The 21,356-nt window shown below is 42.4% G+C and overlaps 1 protein-coding gene across 11 annotated transcripts in view; it reads right to left on the minus strand.

Annotated features, from left to right (window-relative positions):
- Nucleotides 1–15,954: 15,954 nt before the first annotated feature.
- The window catches only part of FYN (FYN proto-oncogene, Src family tyrosine kinase), a 188,273-nt gene continuing 182,871 nt past the window's right edge, over nt 15,955–21,356 (minus strand). For all 11 annotated transcript variants that reach the window (XM_037894654.2, XM_037894653.2, XM_037894651.2 and 8 more), the window contains one exon: nt 15,955–17,546. In XM_037894654.2, the coding sequence (XP_037750582.1) occupies nt 17,338–17,546 (209 nt within the window). In that variant the 3' untranslated portion in view covers nt 15,955–17,337. The remainder of the gene's footprint in view (nt 17,547–21,356) is intronic.

The raw sequence follows: 21,356 nt of genomic DNA on the forward strand, positions 1-21,356 counted from the left end.
TCTCTGAGGGGGAGTGAATCAGTAACAGAGGAAAACAACTCTGAAGTTAAAAAGTCCCTTGAAATGTTTCTGTCCTTACAAGTCAGGCTGCTGTTTAACCGGTACAGATAAGTAACTGCAGGGGAAACCCAATAGGATTTTCAAACATAATATTCCTCAATGGAAGAAGTGTCTGATTTTTTTAAAAACCACTAGAATGTATATGGTCAGTGCCAACTGCTCAAAGAGCGTGAGTTGGACCACCAAAAATCATGAGATTGTCTTACAAATCATGTGATTTAAAAACGGATTATTTTTATTTGTGTTCTGGTTCTTGAGTCTTGAAGGTTACACTCAAGTAACATTTTCAGACTCTTCTTCACAACCGTGTCTAGGATCATTTGTTGTAAGAAATTAAAGTTGAGATTCTCATGTAGTCACAGAACTTCAGCAGCTGGGACTTTAATTAAAATATCAAACATGGCAAGAGTTGGCAACAATGCATAGATATTAGAAGCGCTTCTGGTATCATCCAGCTTGTCTTCTTGCCAGTCAGGATTTTCTCCACAGTATATTCTCTAGTGCTTTCTCCAATCTAGCTTACATGTCCCAAGGAAACTGCCTTCCACCACTTCCTAGTCCAGTAGACCTCACTGTCAGGCCTGTTAGCCTACATTTTCCTTGCTTAGTTTCACCCATTCCTCCTACTTATACTCCTAGGTGCCACGTTCATTCATTTCTCCTCTTTGGTGTTTTCACCTTTCCAGTATTTGTAGGCAGCCATCAGGTTCCCCCTGAACTCTAGCTTAGTCAAGCTATACATATTTAGCTATCTAAAATCATCCCTCAGAAGTCAGTTCCTCCTGCTGCTTGCTTGTTTTTATTACTCTCTTCTGAACTCCCGCCCATTGAGCACTATCTTGGTAAAGAGGCACCCACAACTGAATGCAATATTTCGGATGTGGCGATAGCAGAGAGCAGGGAGGTAACAGAATCTCTGTTTCCCTCCTCTCCTCTCACCCCCTCCCCCATGATGCTTTTGGGTATTTCCTCATCATACACTTTGTTAAGAGGATGTGAAGTTTCCAGGCACATGTCAGTCCTTTGAGTGAGCATTACTTGACTGGAGTACTGTCATGGATGGATATAAGCTGTTCAGGAAGGGCAGGAAGGGCAGAAAAGGTGGGGGAGTTGCATTGTATGTAAGGGAGCAGTATGACCGCTCAGAGCTCAAGTATGAAACTGCAGAAAAACCTGAGAGTCTCTGGATTAAGTTTAGAAGTGTGAGAACAAGAGTGGTGTCGTGGTGGGAGTCTGCTATAGACCACCGGACCAGCAGGATGAGGTGGACGAGGCTTTCTTCCGGCAACTCACCGGAAGTTACTAGATTGCAGGCCCTGGTTCTCATGGGAGACTTCAATCACCCTGATATCTGCTGGCAGAGCAATACAGCGGTGGACAGACAATCCAGGAAGTTTTTGGAAAGGGTGGGGGACAATTTCCTGGTGCAAGTGCTGGAGGACCCAACTAGGGGCAGAGCTCTTCTTGACCTGCTGCTCACGAACCGGGAAGAATTAGTAGGGGAAGCTGAAGTGGATGGGAACCTGGGAGTCAGTGACCATGAGATGGTCGATCCTGACACAGGGAAGAAAGGAGAGCCGCAGAATATGGACCCTGGACTTCAGAAAAGCAGACTTTGACAACCTCAGGGAACAGATGGGCAGGATCCTCTGGGAGAATAACATGAGGGGGAAAGGAGTCCAGGAGAGCTGACTGTATTTTAAAGAATCCTTATTGAGGTTACAGGGACAAACCATCCCGATGTGTAGAAAGAATAGTAAATATGGCAGGCGACCAGCTTGGCTTAACAGTGAAATCCTTGCTGATCTTGAACACAAAAAAGAAGCTGACAAGAAGTGGAAGATTGGACAAATGACCAGGGAAGAGTATAACAATATTGCTTGGGGATGCAGGAGTGAAATCAGGAAGGCCAAATCACACCTGGAGTTGCAGCTAGCAAGAGATGTTAAGAGTAACAAGAAGGGTTTCTTCAGATATGTTAGCAACAAGAAGAAAGTCAAGGAAAGTTTGGGCCCGTTACTGAATGAGGGAGGCAACCTAGTGACAGAGGATGTGGAAAAAGCTAATGCACTCAGTGCTTTTTTTGCCTCTGTCTTCACAAACAAGGTCAGCTCCCAGACTACTGCACTGGGCAGCACAGCATGGGGAGGAGGTGACCAGCCCTCTGTGGAGAAAGAAGTCGTTCGGGACTATTTAGAAAAGCAGGACGAGCAGAAGTCCATGGGGCCGGATGCGCTGCATCTGAGAGTGCTAAAGGAGTTGGCGGATGTGATTGCAGAGCCATTGGCCATTATTTTTGAAAACTCATGGTGATCGGGGGAGGTCCCGGACAACTGGAAAAAGGCTAAAGTAGTGCCTATCTTTAAAAAAGGGAAGGAGGAGGATCCTGGGAACTACAGGCCAGTCAGCCTCACTTCAGTCCCTGGAAAAATCATGGAGCAGGTCCTCAAGGAATCAATTCTGAAGCACGTAGAGGAGACAAAAGTGATCAGGAACAGTCAGCATGGATTCACCAAGGGCAAGTCATGCATGACTAATCTAATTGCCTTCTATGACGAGATAACTGGCTCTGTGGATGAGGGGAAAGCGGTGGACATGTTGTTCCTTGACTTTAGCAAAGCTTTTGACACGGTCTCCCACAGTATTCTTGCCAGCAAGTTAACGAAGTATGGGCTGGATGAATGGACTATAAGGTGGATAGAAAGTTGGCTAGATTGTCGGGCTCAACGGGTAGTGATCAATGGCTCCATGTCTAGTTGACAGCCGGTATCAAGTGGAGTGCCCCAAGGGTCAGTCCTGGGGCTGGTTTTGTTCAATATCTTCATAAATAATCTGGAGGATGGTGTGGATTGCACCCTCAGCAAGTTTGCAAATGACACTAAACTGGTAGGAGAGGTAGACACGCTGGAGGGTTGGGATAGGATACAGAGGGCCCTAGACAAATTAGAGGATTGGGCCAAAAGAAATCTGATGAGGTTCAACAAGGACAAGTGCAGAGTCCTGCACTTAGGACGGAAGAATCCCATGCACCGCTACAGACAAGGGACCGAATGGCTCGTCAGCAGTTCTGCAGTAAAGGACCTAGGGGTTACAGTGGACGAGAAGCTGGATATGAGTCAACAGTGTGCCCTTGTTGCCAAGAAGGCCAATGGCATTTTGGGATGTATATGTACGGGCATTGCCAGCAGATCGAGGGACGTGATCGTTCCCCTCTATTCGACATTGGTGAGGCCTCATCTGGAGTACTGTGTCCAGTTTTGGGCCCCACACTACAAGAAGGATGTGGAAAAATTGGAAAGAGTCCAGTGGAGGGCAACAAAAATGATTAGGGGACTGGAACACATGACTTACGAGGAGACGCTGAGGGAACTGGGATTGTTTAGTCTGCAGAAGAGAAGAATGAGGGAGGATTTGATAGCTGCTTTCAACTACCTGAAATGGGGTTCCAAAGAGGATGGATCTAGACTGTTCTCAGTGGTAGCTGATGACAGAACAAGGAGTAATGGTCTCAAGTTGCAGTGGGGGAGGTTTGGGTTGGATATTAGGAAAAACTTTTTCACTAGGAGGGTGGTGAAACACTGGAATGCGTTACCTAGGGAGGTGGTGGAATCTCCTTCCTTAGATATTTTTAAGGTCAGGCTTGACAAAGCCCTGGCTGGGATGATTTAGTTGGGGATTGGTCCTGCTTTGAGCAGGGGGTTGGACTAGATGACCTCCTGAGGTCCCTTCCAACCCTGATATTCTATGATTCTACCTGCCACCTCTTCATAATACCAACCCCTAAGTCAGGCAAGTCTTTTCTGCAGCCAAGCCACATTGCAAACTGATGCCTAATTTACTGGCCAGAAGTCTCGTTCAGCATTACTGCTTCTAACCTTACTTTGAAAAGTACTATGGTACTCTACAGTAATGGGTGAAAACATTATGTCTTGTATTACCAACACTGCATTATTTTGGGCTGTTGCTGTAGATTACTGTGGTACATTTCCTGGAGAAGCCCATGTTTCAACCATCATTTGCTAGACTGGATGGACTTTTTCTGGAGCCCATTATTTCTGTACCTTGATTGGCAGGAAAGATTCCTGCTGAGCATCTTGTAATACTCCCTGTCACCCCCCTTTCCCCCCCCGCTTCCACTAAAGGGCTGAGCATGCTGCCTCCCTTAGCTGCCCATATCAGCCTTACAAGTGAAAGACTAGTGTCCATAACTGAACCCATATTTTCCCTCTGGGGCATTGCAAAGCAGTAATACTAGGCCACCGGAACAAAGCCAAAATGGCTGATTGCTAATAGTTTCTTCCCTTCTCAGATTAGCATCAGGTCTATGGCTGTTCATGCCCGTGGCAAACTGGAAAACACATGCCCTTCACTTCCCACAGTCCGTAAACATTTTGCTGCTCCAGGCAACCACCTGTTCTGCCCGTATAATAGAGCCAGCCTTGGATGTGACAAACATTCCTACCAATTAATGCGGCATTAGTAGTGGTGCTATTAGCATGGCCTTTTAATCAGTTTAAGTTTAAAGCCATCTGTCTGTAACTAAGAGGTGGTGTTTTGCTGCATGCCTATTTTTCACAGTGAAAGCCCTTCCTCTGACAGCTGTGAGCCTGGGCATTGTACGGCACTGTTCTGTAGGAAGACTGGGTTTGATCTGAGACCCTTCACAAATCCATATTTTACAAAGTGCAGCGAAAGCGAGGTAATTCTTGGTTGCAGCTGGCTTGCTGGAATAGCTGCTGCATGCGCGCTAAGCACAGACACCCGGTAGATGTAAGATCTGGAGTTTCTGGCTGGGCATATCAGTGATGGTGACTCATTCAGGGCAGTTCAGGCAAGTACCATATTTACTGATATATAAAGCTAAGCCATTTACGCCACAATTTCCAGGCAAAACTTTTGGCTTATACACTAGTCAAGCAGGGAAAAAGGGGACCCAGAAGTTCTGCCAAGGGGTCCTCTAAGTTACTTCCTATTTAAGGAAGTCTCTTCCATAAGGTCTTAGGTGGGGAGCATAGGGACAGTGAGAGAAGGATCAGTTTACATGCAGGACATTTATGTTTGTTAGTGTCTGCAGTGACGAGAAGGGCATTGGCTTTCTGGGAGTTGGTTTATAAGCGAGTATATACGGTAGAGCCTTGCATGTTCATCGTCATTGTCTAACTGGGGCAATGAACTGTGAAGGAGACCAAAGAATGTTTATCAATCATTCATGCAGCACATTAGCCAGTGCTCTGACTCAAGGGCAAGAACTTCAAAGTTATGCCTTTGTGGACATAAATGGCACTGTCTGGGTCCAGACTATCCATGCTGACCCCTCCCAATCCCAACATCTAGACAGAGCGAACAGGGATTTTCAACAGGTGATATCTAGTGTTACTAGCAGTCCTCCTAGCATGCCTGAATCCAAAAGCATAAACACCAGGGCTCCCCAACCCGAACAGGCATTCAAAGCTGAAAGGATTCTGAAGTCTGTAACTGTTTTTTTGCAAACCTGGGATTTGTAGTTGTCAGATGACAGCCAGCTGCTGAAATGTACAAGGGAGAGTTCTCCCTATGAGCTGACAGCTGCCTGCTGGCTGCCCGCAGCCTTTCTGACCCTGCGTGTTGGGAAATGAAAATAACTCAGTTTCTGGTGGCCGGTTCATGGTTTCACTTCTGTTTCTATGGCAATGGGCACGGATTGGCAGAAGAAAAGGTACATACAGTGTGTGTATGGGTGCACGCATGCACGTCTGCATAAATACATACACAACACACACATATAAATGTTTTTAAAAACCATTTTTGAAGGAAATACACTTAGGTAGTGAAGTTATATTGGATCCCTGCACTTCTCAGGTTACAAAGGGAATCGGACCATTGAAAACAGCATTTTGGCTTCTACGTAAACACTAATTTAAGACTCTATCTTGTAAACACTTATTACTGGGTACAATGCACAAACCACTGAAGACAGCGGGATTACTCAAGGTAGTAAATACTTTACCTGGAGGTCCATATTTGCAGGATTGGGCCTAAGGTCATGGACACGTTTATTGTGCACAGTCTTTCTAGGCTCTTGAATAGTAAAAAAACCTATTTAAACTAGAAATATAACGGGGAAAGAAGTTTGTGCTTTAGTGCTAATTTTCACTTGTGGTCCACTGAGCCCTAATAGTATTTGATACTTGATGGGACTGAATAAGCAGGACTCTTATGTAATAATAAAAATAAAATAAATAATAATAAAAACCCAACAAAAATTGTTCCCTCCAAAGGTCTCAGGGAACATCACAAGAATTAGTAAATAAAGACTCAAACCTCCCTGCATGGTAGGAAAGTACAGTTATCTCCATTTCTCGGATGGGGTAACTGATGCCCAGAGGATGGAATTAACTGCTTTTGTGCAGCTCCCCAGCAGAATATCCCCAACACAAGAGGCCCTCTCTGCTAGAAATGGAGAGATGGCGCCATTCGCTCAATCCTGGCAGGATCATCTAGGGCAGGGAGTCTGTTGGGGGTGGGTGGACGTGTGGCTCGGCCTGACTGTATGGAATGTGAGGTTATGACAGTGGTTAGACCATCCTTAAGGCTGCACTAACCTGCTCCAGGGGTCAGCTTGGCCCCAGCAATCTCAGCATAGAAGAGGCACAAAGCCTCCCCTCTTAGTCCCTGCACTGGTGGCAGGATTACTCTGGCCACGAGAAGGTAAGTGACTTGTCCAAGGTCACACACTACGTCTGTGGTAGAACTGGGAATAGATCCCCCAGATCCTGAGTCTTCATGTTTCTTAATCACAAGACCATCCTTGCTCTTACAAAATAATAGAAAGGAAAGATTCCCACCTGTCTCAGTCAAATTACAGGGCTGTTCACAGGGGGCTAATTAGAACCCACTAGGGAAGAGACTGGAGTCTGAGATCTGCTGGTGACTTCCCCAGATGATTTATTCCAGGGGACCAGTGGGCTGAGTTTGCCTGACTGACACCAATCCGGGCTTCTTTAGCAAAATACTTTTCAGCAGTGACAATCACAGGACACGCCAGAAGGGAGGCTCTTGTCTAAGCTAAGTGGATTCCAGCTACTCCCCCTGCCTGCCCACTTCCCCACCAGCATGCTGCTGGCCTTCTGCCTGAGAGCAGAATGCAGCAGCTGACCGGTCTGTTTGCCGTGTGCACCTCCACTATGCGAACAACAGCAAGGGAACGCTGGGCCATGGGGGAGCCAAAACCAGGCCCTCAACACATGGAGCGAACGGTTTATACTCTTTAGTCAGCGCCACTACATTACGGCAAAAGGAGATAGTCACAATCATGGCCACACACGCAGCCAAAAACATCATTTGATTTTTGGTGCTGCAGCTGATTAGGCGAGTTGAAATGAGGAGGGAAGGGGCAGACACCTGAATTAGTATCTGACAGAGTTTTTAAAGTGCTGAAAAAATTCGATATATTGAACAGAAACCTTCAAAAATCAGCTCCTGATCTCATTCCACTCATGTGTTAGTACACCATGGCCCCAGGCTTGAATGGGAAGAACTGCCCGTGGGCAGACAGCATCTATACTCTCGCCGATGGCATTTATTTGTGTAAAAGTCTTTGGAATACGTGTGTGTCTAGAATCTCTCACCTGAGCAGCAGCAGCAGGAATTCTCTGTTCTAATACCGGTTGTGGAAGCTCTTTATATCTGCACTGTGTACATATTAGAGTCAAACGAACACCTCCAATTTTACCCCACAAAGGGATGAAAGGAGCAGAAAAGCCTGTCAGAAGGAGAGGAGGTGAACCTAATCAGCACAGCAATATCCCTCCCCTTATCTTAGAGTTTGATTTAGTGCTTCTGACTGTGGTAGCTACACCTTGGACCTTCTTCGCTGATGGACGGTTTGGTGCTCTGCAGAGGGCCTGGCTGGCAGGGAGATGGCAGAGCCATGGATAGCTGATTTGACACAGCATCAGTAAACCCATGGTGAAATAACCCAGGAATCAATATTGACCTCTCTCTGCAGATTGCTACTCTGAACATGCAGAGGGGGTGTTTGTGATCCAAGCACTGGTGAACGCTCCAAGATCCACAGGTTTGTCCCAGACCTTAGGACATTTAGATGCAGGACTGGAGGACTGGTCTCTGTCCCTTTGCAGCTCGCCAAACCTCACCCACAGCCACAGGAAGGCATGATGCGGCAGAAACTTGGTCTGTTTCACCTAACTTGGTCCTTGTGAAGCTTTTTACAAGTGGTGATAATACCCCACTGAATATTTTTTTTTTAAAACTGCACAAAAGATTAGCAGTGCCTGCCAAGGTAATATTATAACTCTAATGGTGGAAAACCCTTTTTCCTGAGGGTATACATTGCCATCATCTGTTATGTCTAGATTAAGAGACTCAGTTACATTTGATTCAGCATCTCAGATAATGAGCACCTGCCCTCTCCTGCCCGAGCCACATCTGTAGCCTGTTGCTTTCTAAAGGCCCAATCCTACTGCTTGGAAGTTTTACCATGGACTTCAGTGGAAGCAGGATCATGTCCATATTCCTTTAAAGCCAGCATCCCATTTGTACAGTATTTCAAGCCGAATGTGATGTGTCATGTTGGACCCTTTGTCCTATAAAATGCATATTCATATTCTAAGAGCAGAACATGACTGGGCTTGATTGACAAGGCACATAATGGGAAGCCTTTTTATTAGCTGTGGCTGGTAGACGACAAGATCTTCAGCATTTGGAATATTTTTCATTTCATAGGAAGAAAATGTCACATCAAGCATAGTTTCTTACATTAGCTCCCTGGTCTGTTTATTCAGAGGACTATTTAGTAACACATACGTTTTTGCTTCCAACTGATTAACTATTTAAAGAATAGCAGCCAAGTTATTGAACTTAAAATTAAAATAAAGTAACAATTTGAATTAATATAGAGAACATTAATTCACAGAGAGTTTACTCAGTACCCTTTACGGTAAATAGGTATTTAGTTACTTTTCCGAATTCTCCTCTTGGCCACAGTCTGCCAGGTGCTTACCCTTTTGTACTCCCAGGGAAACTGGGACCTGTCTCTTCCCCTTCTGGCTGTTTGAGATTCTTAGTCACCTGTCTATAGAAATGGTCTTTTAGGCCTTTGCTTTGCTGTTTGCTAGTTATATCCTGGTGTGATACCTAAAAGGAAAAAACACAGTGCCTGCATGTTAATTTATAAGATGCTTCCAATTAATCCTCTCTTAATGATAAAAAACCCTCCTGCCATTTGTTAAAAACTTTCCCCACAGTATTATATATCCTCTTAATTAAGAACAGAAACAAACTAATACCTATTTTATTCCCTCTTGCTTCCAATTAGTCCTCCATTGTTCATTACCCACCAGACACTTGACAATTAACAGAACAAAAATACCCCAACAACAGAATATATATTTCTTCAGAAATGACATGTCTACAATAATGAAAGTGACACAGCCGTGGTGTGTAAAGGGGCAAGAGACAGGGGCATAAAGCCTCCCAGGTGGATCAAAGACATATGGAGGATATGCAGAGGCTACATAGGTAACGTGTTTTATACATGTGATCGTACAGATCTGGGTTGCAACCCTACCTAATTTGGAGACACAGGAGCAAAAGAAATTTGGCTTTCATTTTATAAAAGGATTCTCTGCCCCCTTGCCCTTGACATTTGCCTTGACAATGTGAATCAATTGCTTGGTTTGGTAGCTTGTCACTGATTTTTCATAAAGACCACAGGTTATTCATAGTTCCCCACTAGTCACTCAGGACTGGACTTGGAGGGCTGTGTAAACCATGCACACAGCTCCCTCAGCTGACTGCATATCCTCACCACTCTGGAATATCCAAGATCAGTCTCCAGCTCTGGTGCAGTGTTTTCCTAGCTCCTGATGGCAAAAAAGCCATCACTAATGACCTTCCAGACAACCGACTGCTGCTTGTGTGGATCCTCTGCTATACAGCTAGCGTGACCTGTGCAAGGGAGGCAGCTCAATGGCAGGAGGGACCAGGAATCCAGCACTTTCATTCAAGCTTTAAATGATGCCCTCTGTGGTCCTGGGCATGTCATTTAGGCTTTCTGCTTCAGTGTTCCTACTTGTAAATCTGATCTGCCTCAGGTAGAGCCAACGACAGAGTCAGATAATTAAATGTGTTTGTAAACGCCAGCTGTGCACGAATTGTCACCAGAACACACAAAACCTTCTAGGTGCTGGGGGCCTAACGACCCCCAATGCCCTGCTTGGTTACACAATTACCAACATTTTAAAAAGTTTGCAAGGGACAATTACGCCCAGACCCCACCGCAAGCTGCACTTTTATAGCAGAAGAGAATTGGGGGGGGGGAGGCGATTGGGACCAAAGATCCCCCTCCACTCATGCATTTATTATGTACATTTAGTCCATTAGGTCTGGGGCCTATAAATATATAAAGATATAAAAAAATCACTTTGCTCAATTTCCCCCAAATCTTCAGACTGAGCCTGTACAGAATAGCACACCATGGCAGTGTGAAGTTTGTTATATTTCTTGGGGAGGCAGCAAAACATTTGGCAAGTCTGTCCAGTAATGATACATTGAGTCAATTGTATTGCTTTGTTAGTGCACTCTTCCCGTATTACAACCTCCTGCCCCCCCAGTAAATGTATAACTTACTATTAGATGGACTTGAGATGCTGATTCGGCAAAGTGGCTGGATGCTTAACTTTAAGCAAATGAGAAGCCTCCATTGATATGAGACTGCTCACATGCTTAGAGTTAAGGGTGTGCTGGAGTGCTTTGCTGGAGTGCGTCTTGCGTGCTCAGCACCTTGCAGGACCGAGCCCGGGGGACACGGACACGTCCTTTCCACAAGTGGAGCTGCAGAGTGGAAGGAGGCGGCATTAGATTTGGATTTATTCTCCGTGCATCCAAAAGGGGAAGTGGAGAGTAGCATACACAGTCATTCTTTTCAAGATCTCTCTAGATTTTAAAGCTAACCTCAAACTCTTTTAATAAACTCGTCTGATCAATTTGGAGTCTCTCCTGAGTATTCTTACTCCTTCTGATGAAAGAAAGAGGGCTAGTGCTCTATTAAGCCAAAATCTGCTTTATTTGATGATAAGCCGGACCTGGCAAGAGAGCAGTGAGATAGATCTTACTGTATGCTGACTATTGGAATACAAGTCATTCATGCTTTCACTCCCCATGTAATTTAGAGATCCTACAATCAAGAGGAGCGAGGACACAGTCAGAATCCCTCTGTCTAAAGGGAGCATGAGCCAGAGGTTGGGGCCTTGCAGATACCCCTGGGAGAGGAGAGAGAGAAAAATCAAACAACTTTCTACGAAGGAGGAAAAAAATCTACATATTAAATCAGACCTGTTTAAAACACTGTGAAGGAAAGTTACAGACAAAACCAAGATAAAAGTGAAGTTCAGCCACACAGGCTGCAGCAGTCCCTCGGCATCATCTAGCCCTTAGCCCCCAGTTCTGAGCTGCTTTGAGTAACCTTTCAGTTCTGGGCCCAACTGGGGGCCTGACTGGCCCCACTGTAAACTTAAAGCAGCCCAGGGCTGCTCTAACATAAGCACAGACACTTATAGCTGGAGCATTCTGGCCACACAGTCCTCCCACCACCCCCGCCCATGGTGCACCCCGCAGGCCCTTTATATCAACTCTACCCCACCCAGGGATCACTCCTGATGTGGTATTTCCTGGCTGGAGGAATCTGATGGTATAATGGGGCTGGAAGACAGCCTTGAATTGGGGCTTAGTGACAGACATGCGTAGAATTGAAGTGGTCCATAGGCCTTTGGACAGGCCTGCTGCACTGGGGTGAGTCCCACCCTCAGTGATTAAGGTTGTACTTTCGTTAGTGAGCCACATTTCTTAAAATGAAAAATATGTGCCAGGCCTTTAAGGATCTTGTGAGCAGAAGTGATAATAAACAGTTCAGCAAACTGCACTGAGAGCTACAAATGTGCATTGTACATCGAAGCTGAGAGCAGGGGCTCAGCAGCAACACTGACAACATTGAAGAGCCAAACCAGAACCTTCACCTCGTCTGTGACCTTCTCTTTGTTGGGGAGGGGAGGGGGATAATCTTATTTCTTTGACCTTTGCTCTTTTCACCATTCTGACAGGGCTCAATGCTGAATTATTCCAGAAAATGGGCAGAATGATCAATTCCCCATCCCGTACCCATATGGCTAGCAGTAGTTCAGATTTAGAAAGCACTTTCCCATAGTGAGTCACACTTGCCGTTTCCTGCCTTGCCTAATATTCTAGTTACTCCTCTGATTTAAACAGAGGATACTGCTACATTCTGGCATGAAAAACTGGAGCACAGACCCACCAACATTGTTATAATCTGATTACATGAATCCCTGGCCAGAGTTAAACACAATGATGCTGCAAGCACAGCTGGTGCTGCAACCTTTAAATCTGTCTGTAAATGACATGATGTACTTTCAACACAGCCTGCATGCTAGTGACCCATTTATTTCCAGAAGGGCGCACTCAGAATCCACCCTCTTTTCTCCTCTGGCTGCTTCTCCCTGCACACTCATGCCACAGGCCCCAAAGGGCAGTTACTCTCCATGGATGGCTGGATATGCCTCCCTCAGAAATCTGCTTATACTGCTTTCTGCATTAGCAGAATAGGTTACTATACATCAACCCACCACTACACTGCAGGAGCAGAACATGCTGCTACCACAACTCTTCTAACCCTTTGTTGTTCTAGGGACAAGAATCATACACACATAAATAACTGGACACAAAAATTAGAGTCTACTCTGTTGTTAGACTGTCCTCTCCTCTAATCAGTTACTCTTCAGAGTCCATTTTTGTGTCTTACACGTAATCATTCTCTTGTTTTTCCTAGGTTGAATTTCTCAGAGAAAGGGGAAGAACAGGAAGGAATGGATTAGCGTATTTACTGCTTTGAATTTTTAACAGCCGCCTCTACTTTTTCCATACACAAATTTGATTTTTTTTGTAACTTGCACATATTTTTGCATACAGATGTGGTGTCTGGTTTGAAGCTCCTTGGAAAAACCAAGGACCACTAGGTTAGTGACTACTCTATACAGAAACCCTGGCCCCACTCAGGTCAATGAAGAAATTCCCATTGACTTCAATGGTGCCAGGATTTCACCTCATATATTCAATAGAATCCCTTTCCCTCGGTTTGGCTGTGAAAATTTCCAAGGTAACTAGACCTGAGGGTTTAGATGGGAGAGACCAAACATCCAATACAGGTGAAATCACATCTAACGTCTGAACCTGCTTTAGTTTGTATAGCTAAACGGTCTCTCTTCCTAAATTAAGATAGTAGGGAGGACTGTTCCAATTAATACTCCAGAAATCCTTTCAGTGGTGAATTCTCCTGCACATGAATTAATCACTGGGAATTATAATGGCTTTCCAATGGGACTGTAGAAATGCTATGTAATTCCAGAGTTACAAACAGCCTCTAATTATTCTTTTAAGGATCGTCCCCTTCCTGTCATGACCTGAGAAAAAGGTAAACATTCTTCCACCTGTACTGTTTGTAGCTTACACACTCTAAAACCCCTCTTAATAGTGCCTTTGATTAATGAGTACAATACACATATTAAAAGAGGAGTTGCTGTGTGATAGCAGTTCTTGTACACTTCCACATTATCTTGTTTTTAACCTCTAGGTCCCAATAAGTATTTATACTAACTTAATTATTGCAGTATCGAGTGCAGGACAGTATGTACTAAATCAACAAAAATTAGGCAGTCCTCCACTTCTTTTGTAGGTCTGGTGGGTCCATCTTCTTGGCCCTACGCTACTTTCAAATTTGTGGACTCCACTAGAGACACCTGCATAGGAGGAATATTCTCCATTTCCAATTATTTTTTTAGATCCATCAGTTAACCAGTTTTTAATCCAATCCATATAGGGTATGTTCACTTTCTATAGTGCTAATTTTTTAAAATTCAGAACTTTATGTGGGAGTAAGTCAAATGCATTACAGAAGCCTAAGTATCTTATGTCAACACCTTTATCAACCAAACTTACGATTTCATCAAAACACAGCAAAAAGTTTGTTTGACAATACCTATTTCCCACAAAATCATGTTTATTGGCATTAATCATGTTAGCATCCTTAAATTCTGTATTGATTGTATCCCATAACAGCCTTTGCATGATTTTGCCCTGGTTTGATGTCATGCTAAACAGATTATATAGTTATCCAGGTCATCCCAATTATCCTTTCGAAATATGGGCACATTGTCTTTTTTTTGCTGTACTCTAGAACTTTCCTAATGTTTCAAGATTTGCTAAAAATCAGCATTAATGGTTCAGAAACTTCCTTGGCCAATTCTTTTAATACTCTTGGATACGGGCTAGCTGATCCTGCAGATTTTAAAACACTGATTTGTGAAAAAGTGTGATTTTTAAAAATTTGATGGTGTTCCTTTACAGAAGTTTCAGAACAGTTCTGTGTCGGTCAGTGCCTACTAATGGATTTTTATTAATTTGTAACATACATGCCATCAGCTTGTTTAAATACATTGCTAATACTTGCTTTGTTTCAGGGAGATAGGAGAGATTTGTTTTGTTTTAGTACTAACAAGTAGAAGCAGAATTAGCTACCAGAGGAAACGGTCTGAATTTGTCAATCAGCAACTGCAACAGTCTGCATACAAGTTACATGCAGACTATCCCAGGGCAGCAATGTAGCAGAGTCCAACATGGTGCTCATGGCTTGGCAAGTGGCCCAAGCGACAAACCCAAAAGTTAAAAAATTAAAACAACAACAACAAATAAACACATTTGTTTCCAACTGGAAATGCATACAAAATCCCAGCCATTCCCAGTGCATGAATCCCATCCTGTGTGCATGTATGGCGGTACCACAGCTACCAGAACCAGGTTCTTAAAAAGAAAGGAAACAAACAGGAAAATGCTGAGTTGTACTTAAGTGTGTTAATTGGGGAGCACTGTTTAGGATCTGGCTGTGTCAGCAATCAGCTTATCAGAACGCATTGTGCTTTGGCTGGCATATCAAGATAATTTTTAAACCTTACTTTAAAGATCTCATCTCTGTAGGTTTTGTTTTAAGGGTGGTGGTGACTGAGGGAGAAAGATGAACATAACTCATTTGGGCAGATTTCTATGATGAGACTGGTTAAACAGTCCTAAAAATATTCTGTCACCAATCGCTCGAAGGCTAGCAGTATCGCATGCACAATACACATTCAATTAATAGTGCTACAGCTTTTGTGGCAATCATAGCCAAAGTTTTGAGTGATTTTTTTTCACAGAACATTAGCTTGTTTGATAGAAAGCTGCACTGCTGTACAGTTTTATATACCAATAAAGGCTAGATTTGCGAGCTGCTTCTTTGAAAGAAACCTGTCAGTCAATGATCAATATTGCAAACACTGAACAACTCATTCCCTGTATTTCACCAGATTATTGCTTTACTAGCTTAGTAATTGAAAGAAGGCCTATTAAGTTAATATGTGAATATTCAGAATATGACTATACAACCTAAGAAAGATAAAATATTAAACAATAAAAATTGCATTTCGACCATCAGAACGTATTACTTGACTAAACATGGTTTCAACATTCTTACGCAGTAATAAGACTAAAGTTGATCAATTTGTCTATGCATAAAACAATCGTTTCCTGTGACACTTAGTTGCCCAAATATTAACGATGAAATCAAGAGAGCTATTCTAGAATAAATAGCTCTTCCAAACACAGAACTGTGAAATACTCTACATGTTCACCCATCCTTGACATTGAACTCCAGCTGTTTTGAATCTTATTAACTTCGTAATTTGGACAATGATACCAACAAACAAATGGCCAAGTACACCCCCTATTAAGGTTGATGCCAAAATGGTATTTTCCCCTTCTTCTCTCCATGACTTAAACAAAAGAACAAATATCCAAAGGTAAAATGCTCTCTTTTAATTACTAAATTAAGAAAGTTAAACAGTTTTAAAATGTAAACTTGCAAATAAATCATAACAAAATGTAATTAAGACTTTAAAATTTGCAACTCAGTATTAAAAACTCAATAGAAATAGAAAGGAATTGGTTTTTGGTTAAATGTAAGTCATTCAAGGCTGGTACAAACAGACAGCTGAAAAAGTAATACTTTCTTCTGTGCATTTCCCATGAAATGTAAAGAAGTGCATAGTAATTCCACTGGAGAACTCGCAGACATGTAGAAAGTAATTTCATTAGCAGTACAGGACATTTAACACAGTTATTTTACAATGGGCAATGTTACACATAAAACAGAAAATCCTAGTTGCATGATAAACAGTTTAGTAGGTGGACATCACTAAAATGCTATGGTTTTAAGATCATTTGAATGTGGTTACAATGTTTATTAAATAAAAGTTTTTGAAACATTTCAGTATACATGTTTTGATACAAGAACTTGCAGTTTCAATCTTCCAGTTCAAAAGGTGACGGTGTGGTTTTTCTTAAATATGTTCATTTAACTTGAAGAACAAATCATAACACGCTTGTCAAAGATTGGAAACATTACTGTAAATACAGCACATGATTCCTGAAAGAGCAAAGTTACAACCATCTACAGGTACATAGTCATAAACAAAAAGTGCAATCCAATTGAAAAATTCATGCTTGGCAAATGCCAAAAATTAGATCACTGGCTTTCAGAATCTCACCAGTGTTTACAAGTTTGCAGTAAAATTATCATGTTCAGGGTACTACTGCATCAGCATGGCTCATTCAATCTGAAATGAGTTTCCTCTGCAACAGAACCCATATACTGTATGTACAGGTATGTATATATATTATATATATATATTATATATAAAAAAAGCAAAAAACAAACGCCTGTCCTGATTTTTTTTTGTTAAAACATGAAAAAAAATGTTTTAGACAAAGAGGCCACTTTTGGAAAATAATACTTTGAGTTGAATTGGGAGAAGACTAGTTAAAATCACATAGGTTTCGCATTTTTTAAAAAGGAAAGCACTAAGATCAGTTATTGGCACTAAGTTACTATTTACACTGAACAGAGGTTTTGCAGTTTACATAACATCAATACAATGCAGTTTCTGAGTCTCTGATTAAGAAAAAACAAGTGTTTTTCTCCTTGTCATAGAGGACATTCAGATTATTAGGACAAGTGGTCATGGACAAGTTCTGTAGAAGTTCTCAACTTCAGACTCATGTGCATTCTGGTGCTGGAAGATGCTGCACTTTGGCGAAGCGGGTCACTGAGTTGGAAGCTAATGAGGTGGGGGGGGGGGGAGGGACACCTGATAATGACAGTCTGTGTAGACCAGGAATTTACAGGTTGTCACCAGGCTGGTACTGGGGTTCTGTCGCAGTAAAGTAGTCTTCAAGGAAACCCTGCAAATATTCAAAAGTTGGACGTTCCTCTGGGTCTTTTTTCCAGCAGTGGATCATAAGCTCATGCAGGGAGATGGGACAGTCCTGAGGACACGGCATCCTATAACCACGTTCTACCTGTTCCAAGACTTCACGGTTATTCATACCTACAAAGAGGCAATGTGAAATGGTCTCTGTTAAAATACATAGACTTCTCCCTGTACAATACATACACTTTTCTCAAGCTTAATCAGTCCTTTTTGAAACACACAAACACAAACAGTTCCAGCTTTACAACCACTCCAGTATAAACTGGATCCATTTTCTTCCTAAGCAATGAACTCATCTAAACCACAGATCAGTAAAACAGTGCTCTCAGGAATACCCCTATATCCACTCCACTGACTTCAAATGAGTTGTCATGAGTGTAACAAAGGGAAGACTGTGGCGATGTGTCAATAGATAGCTGTGCAATTGTCTGTGAAAAGGTTTGTTTAGAGTTATTACAGCCTTTTCGTATACAGAGCTTCCCCCCCCCACATCACAATCCTAAAAGTTTTTTTAAAATATGAAAAACTAACTTTTAAAAAGGCTCAATTTGAGCTTGCTGAATTTTAAAAAAATATTTCAGTACTTGCTGGGAATGTGATGGGCAGATTTCAATAAGAATACAAATGACACTGCTTTTAGACTATCAGATATCACTGACAGCATCTCTAATATTTATACAGAAGTTTGTTATTGGTGACCTATGGTCCCTTGTTCTGCATCTGACTTTGTTCATCCTGTGCTACTTGATATTAACTGCAGAATTTGGTTTGACAGAAAACTGTAAATGTTACATATGGGAGTGCCATTTTAAGAATTTGGTTTAGTGCCAGCATAGTTTCGAACACACTCTAATGTTCCTTCTATTACTTCCTATCAAAAGAGAACAAGTTTGTTCTGAATGAGGAGATGGCTAAAATATAAACAAAACAGCCCTGCTCACAAGAAGACCAACCCTCCCTGCAGAGACACAGCTCCTCCATGATCCTGCTCCTCGTGCTGCGAGATATACTCCCCACTATGCGTTCCACTGCCAGACATCTGCCTTCCTTATCTGTGCCTTGGCTTTCCATTTTTCCCTCCCAGTAACAGATCGTTCAGTTGAATTTTTTTCACCCTAAGTAACTGAAACATATTAGCAACTTTCACTTCAGCTTAACTAAATTCTTTGACATTTTTCTTGGTTTTTTAATAATTTAAAGGAAAAATTCCAGTACCCCTGCCATATGGAAGTATTTACCAGAAAATATATACATTAATTACACCTTAAATGGCAGCTTGGATTCCAGCTTGCTAGTACTGTAACAAGTTTTCTGCCAAGCTATACCTGCTGACTTAGTATCCTTAACCCTGTGGGTTCTGCTGAGAAACTCTGTAGGTATCTCAGACTCTAAGCACACTAGACCAGCCGGACCTTTGGCATATCTTAAAAGTCTGCTACATACCAAATGGACATCCAGATGGGCCTCATTTGTCAACATGTAACTTCCAAAATACATCCCATCAGTGCTCTGCAAGCCCCTTCACCAGAAACCAAAGGTGATGTTTCTAGGTCTCACTCTTTTTTGAGACACACTATCAGAGCACTGAAAATCTGTCATGCAGGCAAAATGTCCGTAAGAATTTGTTTCATGCTACCAATGTACAATGTATATAATACCCAAAAGCATAAAGACAGCTCTTGCCCCAAAGAGATTACAACTGAAAAGACAGGCACGTAAAAGGTGGTATGCCCTGGGAAATACAGAAGCTGGATGACAAGGTTTTGTGTTTTCAATTACAAATGCCTCTAATTTTTCAAACTCTCATCTTTGAATCAGCTGGGTCAAGTCACCTCACATTTTGGTGTAAAAATCTCTTCAGTGCTTCTTGTCCCTCACAGGCTAAATTATAATTCTTTCAACCTTGAATAAATAAGTTGTTATTAGTAACATAGGTAAAAATATTGTTTGTTTACATTCTAGAATTTTTATGCTGGCTGGCTCCCTTTCCGTGCGAGGCAAGTACAACACAGATAGCAGCAGCACCATCACCACAAACTTTCCTCCCAAATGTGAATTAATTAGCATTTTGTTATTCTGCGATATTCGTTCAGTATTTTTATCCAGTGTATTACTTTGTGCAGGCCAGTACATGGTGAAACTTGATAGTAGACTATATGCTGTAAGGAAAAGCCTAAGGAGAGCGTGAGGGAGGAGAAGGAGAAACCGTTCTCAACCTCTTTTTTTTTTTTTTTTTTAAAAACACGTGGGAAAGATTAACAAATTCCATGTACTGTGCTAACTGGAAACATATTGACATTCTCCCTCCACCCCAGAAAATCCAACTATAAAACAATGAATCTGGCTATTGCTTGTCATCCTACTATTATCCAGAAGAATTCATCTTGCAAAGTCTGAGACTCCATCAAGCTACCCCTGGCATTCATTTCGGAAATTCATATCTCTGCCAATAGCTACAGAATCCATACTTATCCAATAAACTTTACTCTGTTTTAAATGAAATAAACTATCAATTTAAAAGGGACAGTGCCAAGATAAAAAAAAATTATCTTTGAATCCATCTGTATTACTAGTCAGATATTTGATTTATTGAAATCACTTAAATCATTATGTTTATTTTGTACTTCTTATGCTGTTTGTTTACTTTCCTACAAACTTTTTAGTAGGATAAGTGAATCTAGATATGCCAGTTTCACTGTTTCTCCTACATTAGCACAAGGCTGTTGTATTTCCATTTCTAACAAAGCAGAATATTTAAACGGTTTGTACAGTTCACTTCTCGTCTAAAAAAAATCCAACCTTTTCATTTACTTAAACAAACACATACAGTCAGTTGTATCTGTAGGTTTCCAAACCCTTTAAAAGTTCTCTCCTACAAAACATATGTCTGGGAAATAAACTGCTCAATAACATCCTATTTTAGGCAGCAGAAATTTCACTGTCCTGGATTTCAGCTGCATTCAAACTTTTTCTAGAACTAGCATTTGGGCCAGGGAAAATATTTGCACTTAAGTTCTAAAAGGCACTTTTTCTATTAGCTCCTGATTCCACCAAAGGCGTAAGAAAACACATTGCTTTATTGGTGAAGGATGTTGCCATTTGAAGACAACACATCTCTTTCCTGTCTCAGGTTATTAGAGATTTGCATGTGAATCACTAATGCTGCTGGGAAGCTATACAAATCTGCTGCCCAAAGCTATACAGATCAGACACAGAGAAGCTCTTCTACCTGGTTTACCTAGAAAAGCTCTGACAGAGTTTCTCACTCCCGATCACTCTCCTTTATTTTGGAGGAAAGGGACGGAGTGTCATAAATGGGAACTCAGTTCTGGCTTGTGGAGAAGTCCCACTAGCAAACAAAGGGCTTGTTTACACTGGCACTTTACAGCGCTGCAACTTTCTCGCTCAGGGGTGTGGAAAAATACCCTGAGTGCTGCAAGTTTCCGCGCTGTAAAGTGGCAGCGTAGACAGTGCACCAGCGCTGGCAGCTAGGCCTGACGTAGGGGTGGGTTTTTTGGAGCACGGGGAGAGCTCTCTCCCAGAGCTCTGCTGTGACTACACAAGCCACGTTAAAGTGCAGCCACAGCAGGCTTTCATGTTGCCAGTGAAGACGTGCCCAAACTGAGGAAGAGTGCTGCAGGCTGTCTTCCGAGGACTCCCTTGTCAGCTCTGGAGCAGAAGGCAGAGTTGAGGGGGAGGGGCACGCGTGCTACAGAGATTGTGGACAGCACTCAGGGAACAGGTTTCTGGACCTTAGCCCCAAAGGGCTGTCTAAATTTCAGCAGCGGCCTCCTTAGCCCTAAATCAGGAGTGTGCAGTGATGGCTTTATGCTAGTTTACTCCCCTACTCCTTTTCCCTGGGCCGAGTTTTGTGCTGCATCTTTTAAAGGCACAGCACATAATCACACTCTAAATTAAACTGGGATA

Source organism: Chelonia mydas, chromosome 3 (genome assembly GCF_015237465.2).
Source record: "Chelonia mydas isolate rCheMyd1 chromosome 3, rCheMyd1.pri.v2, whole genome shotgun sequence".
Classification (NCBI taxonomy): Eukaryota; Metazoa; Chordata; order Testudines; family Cheloniidae; genus Chelonia; species Chelonia mydas.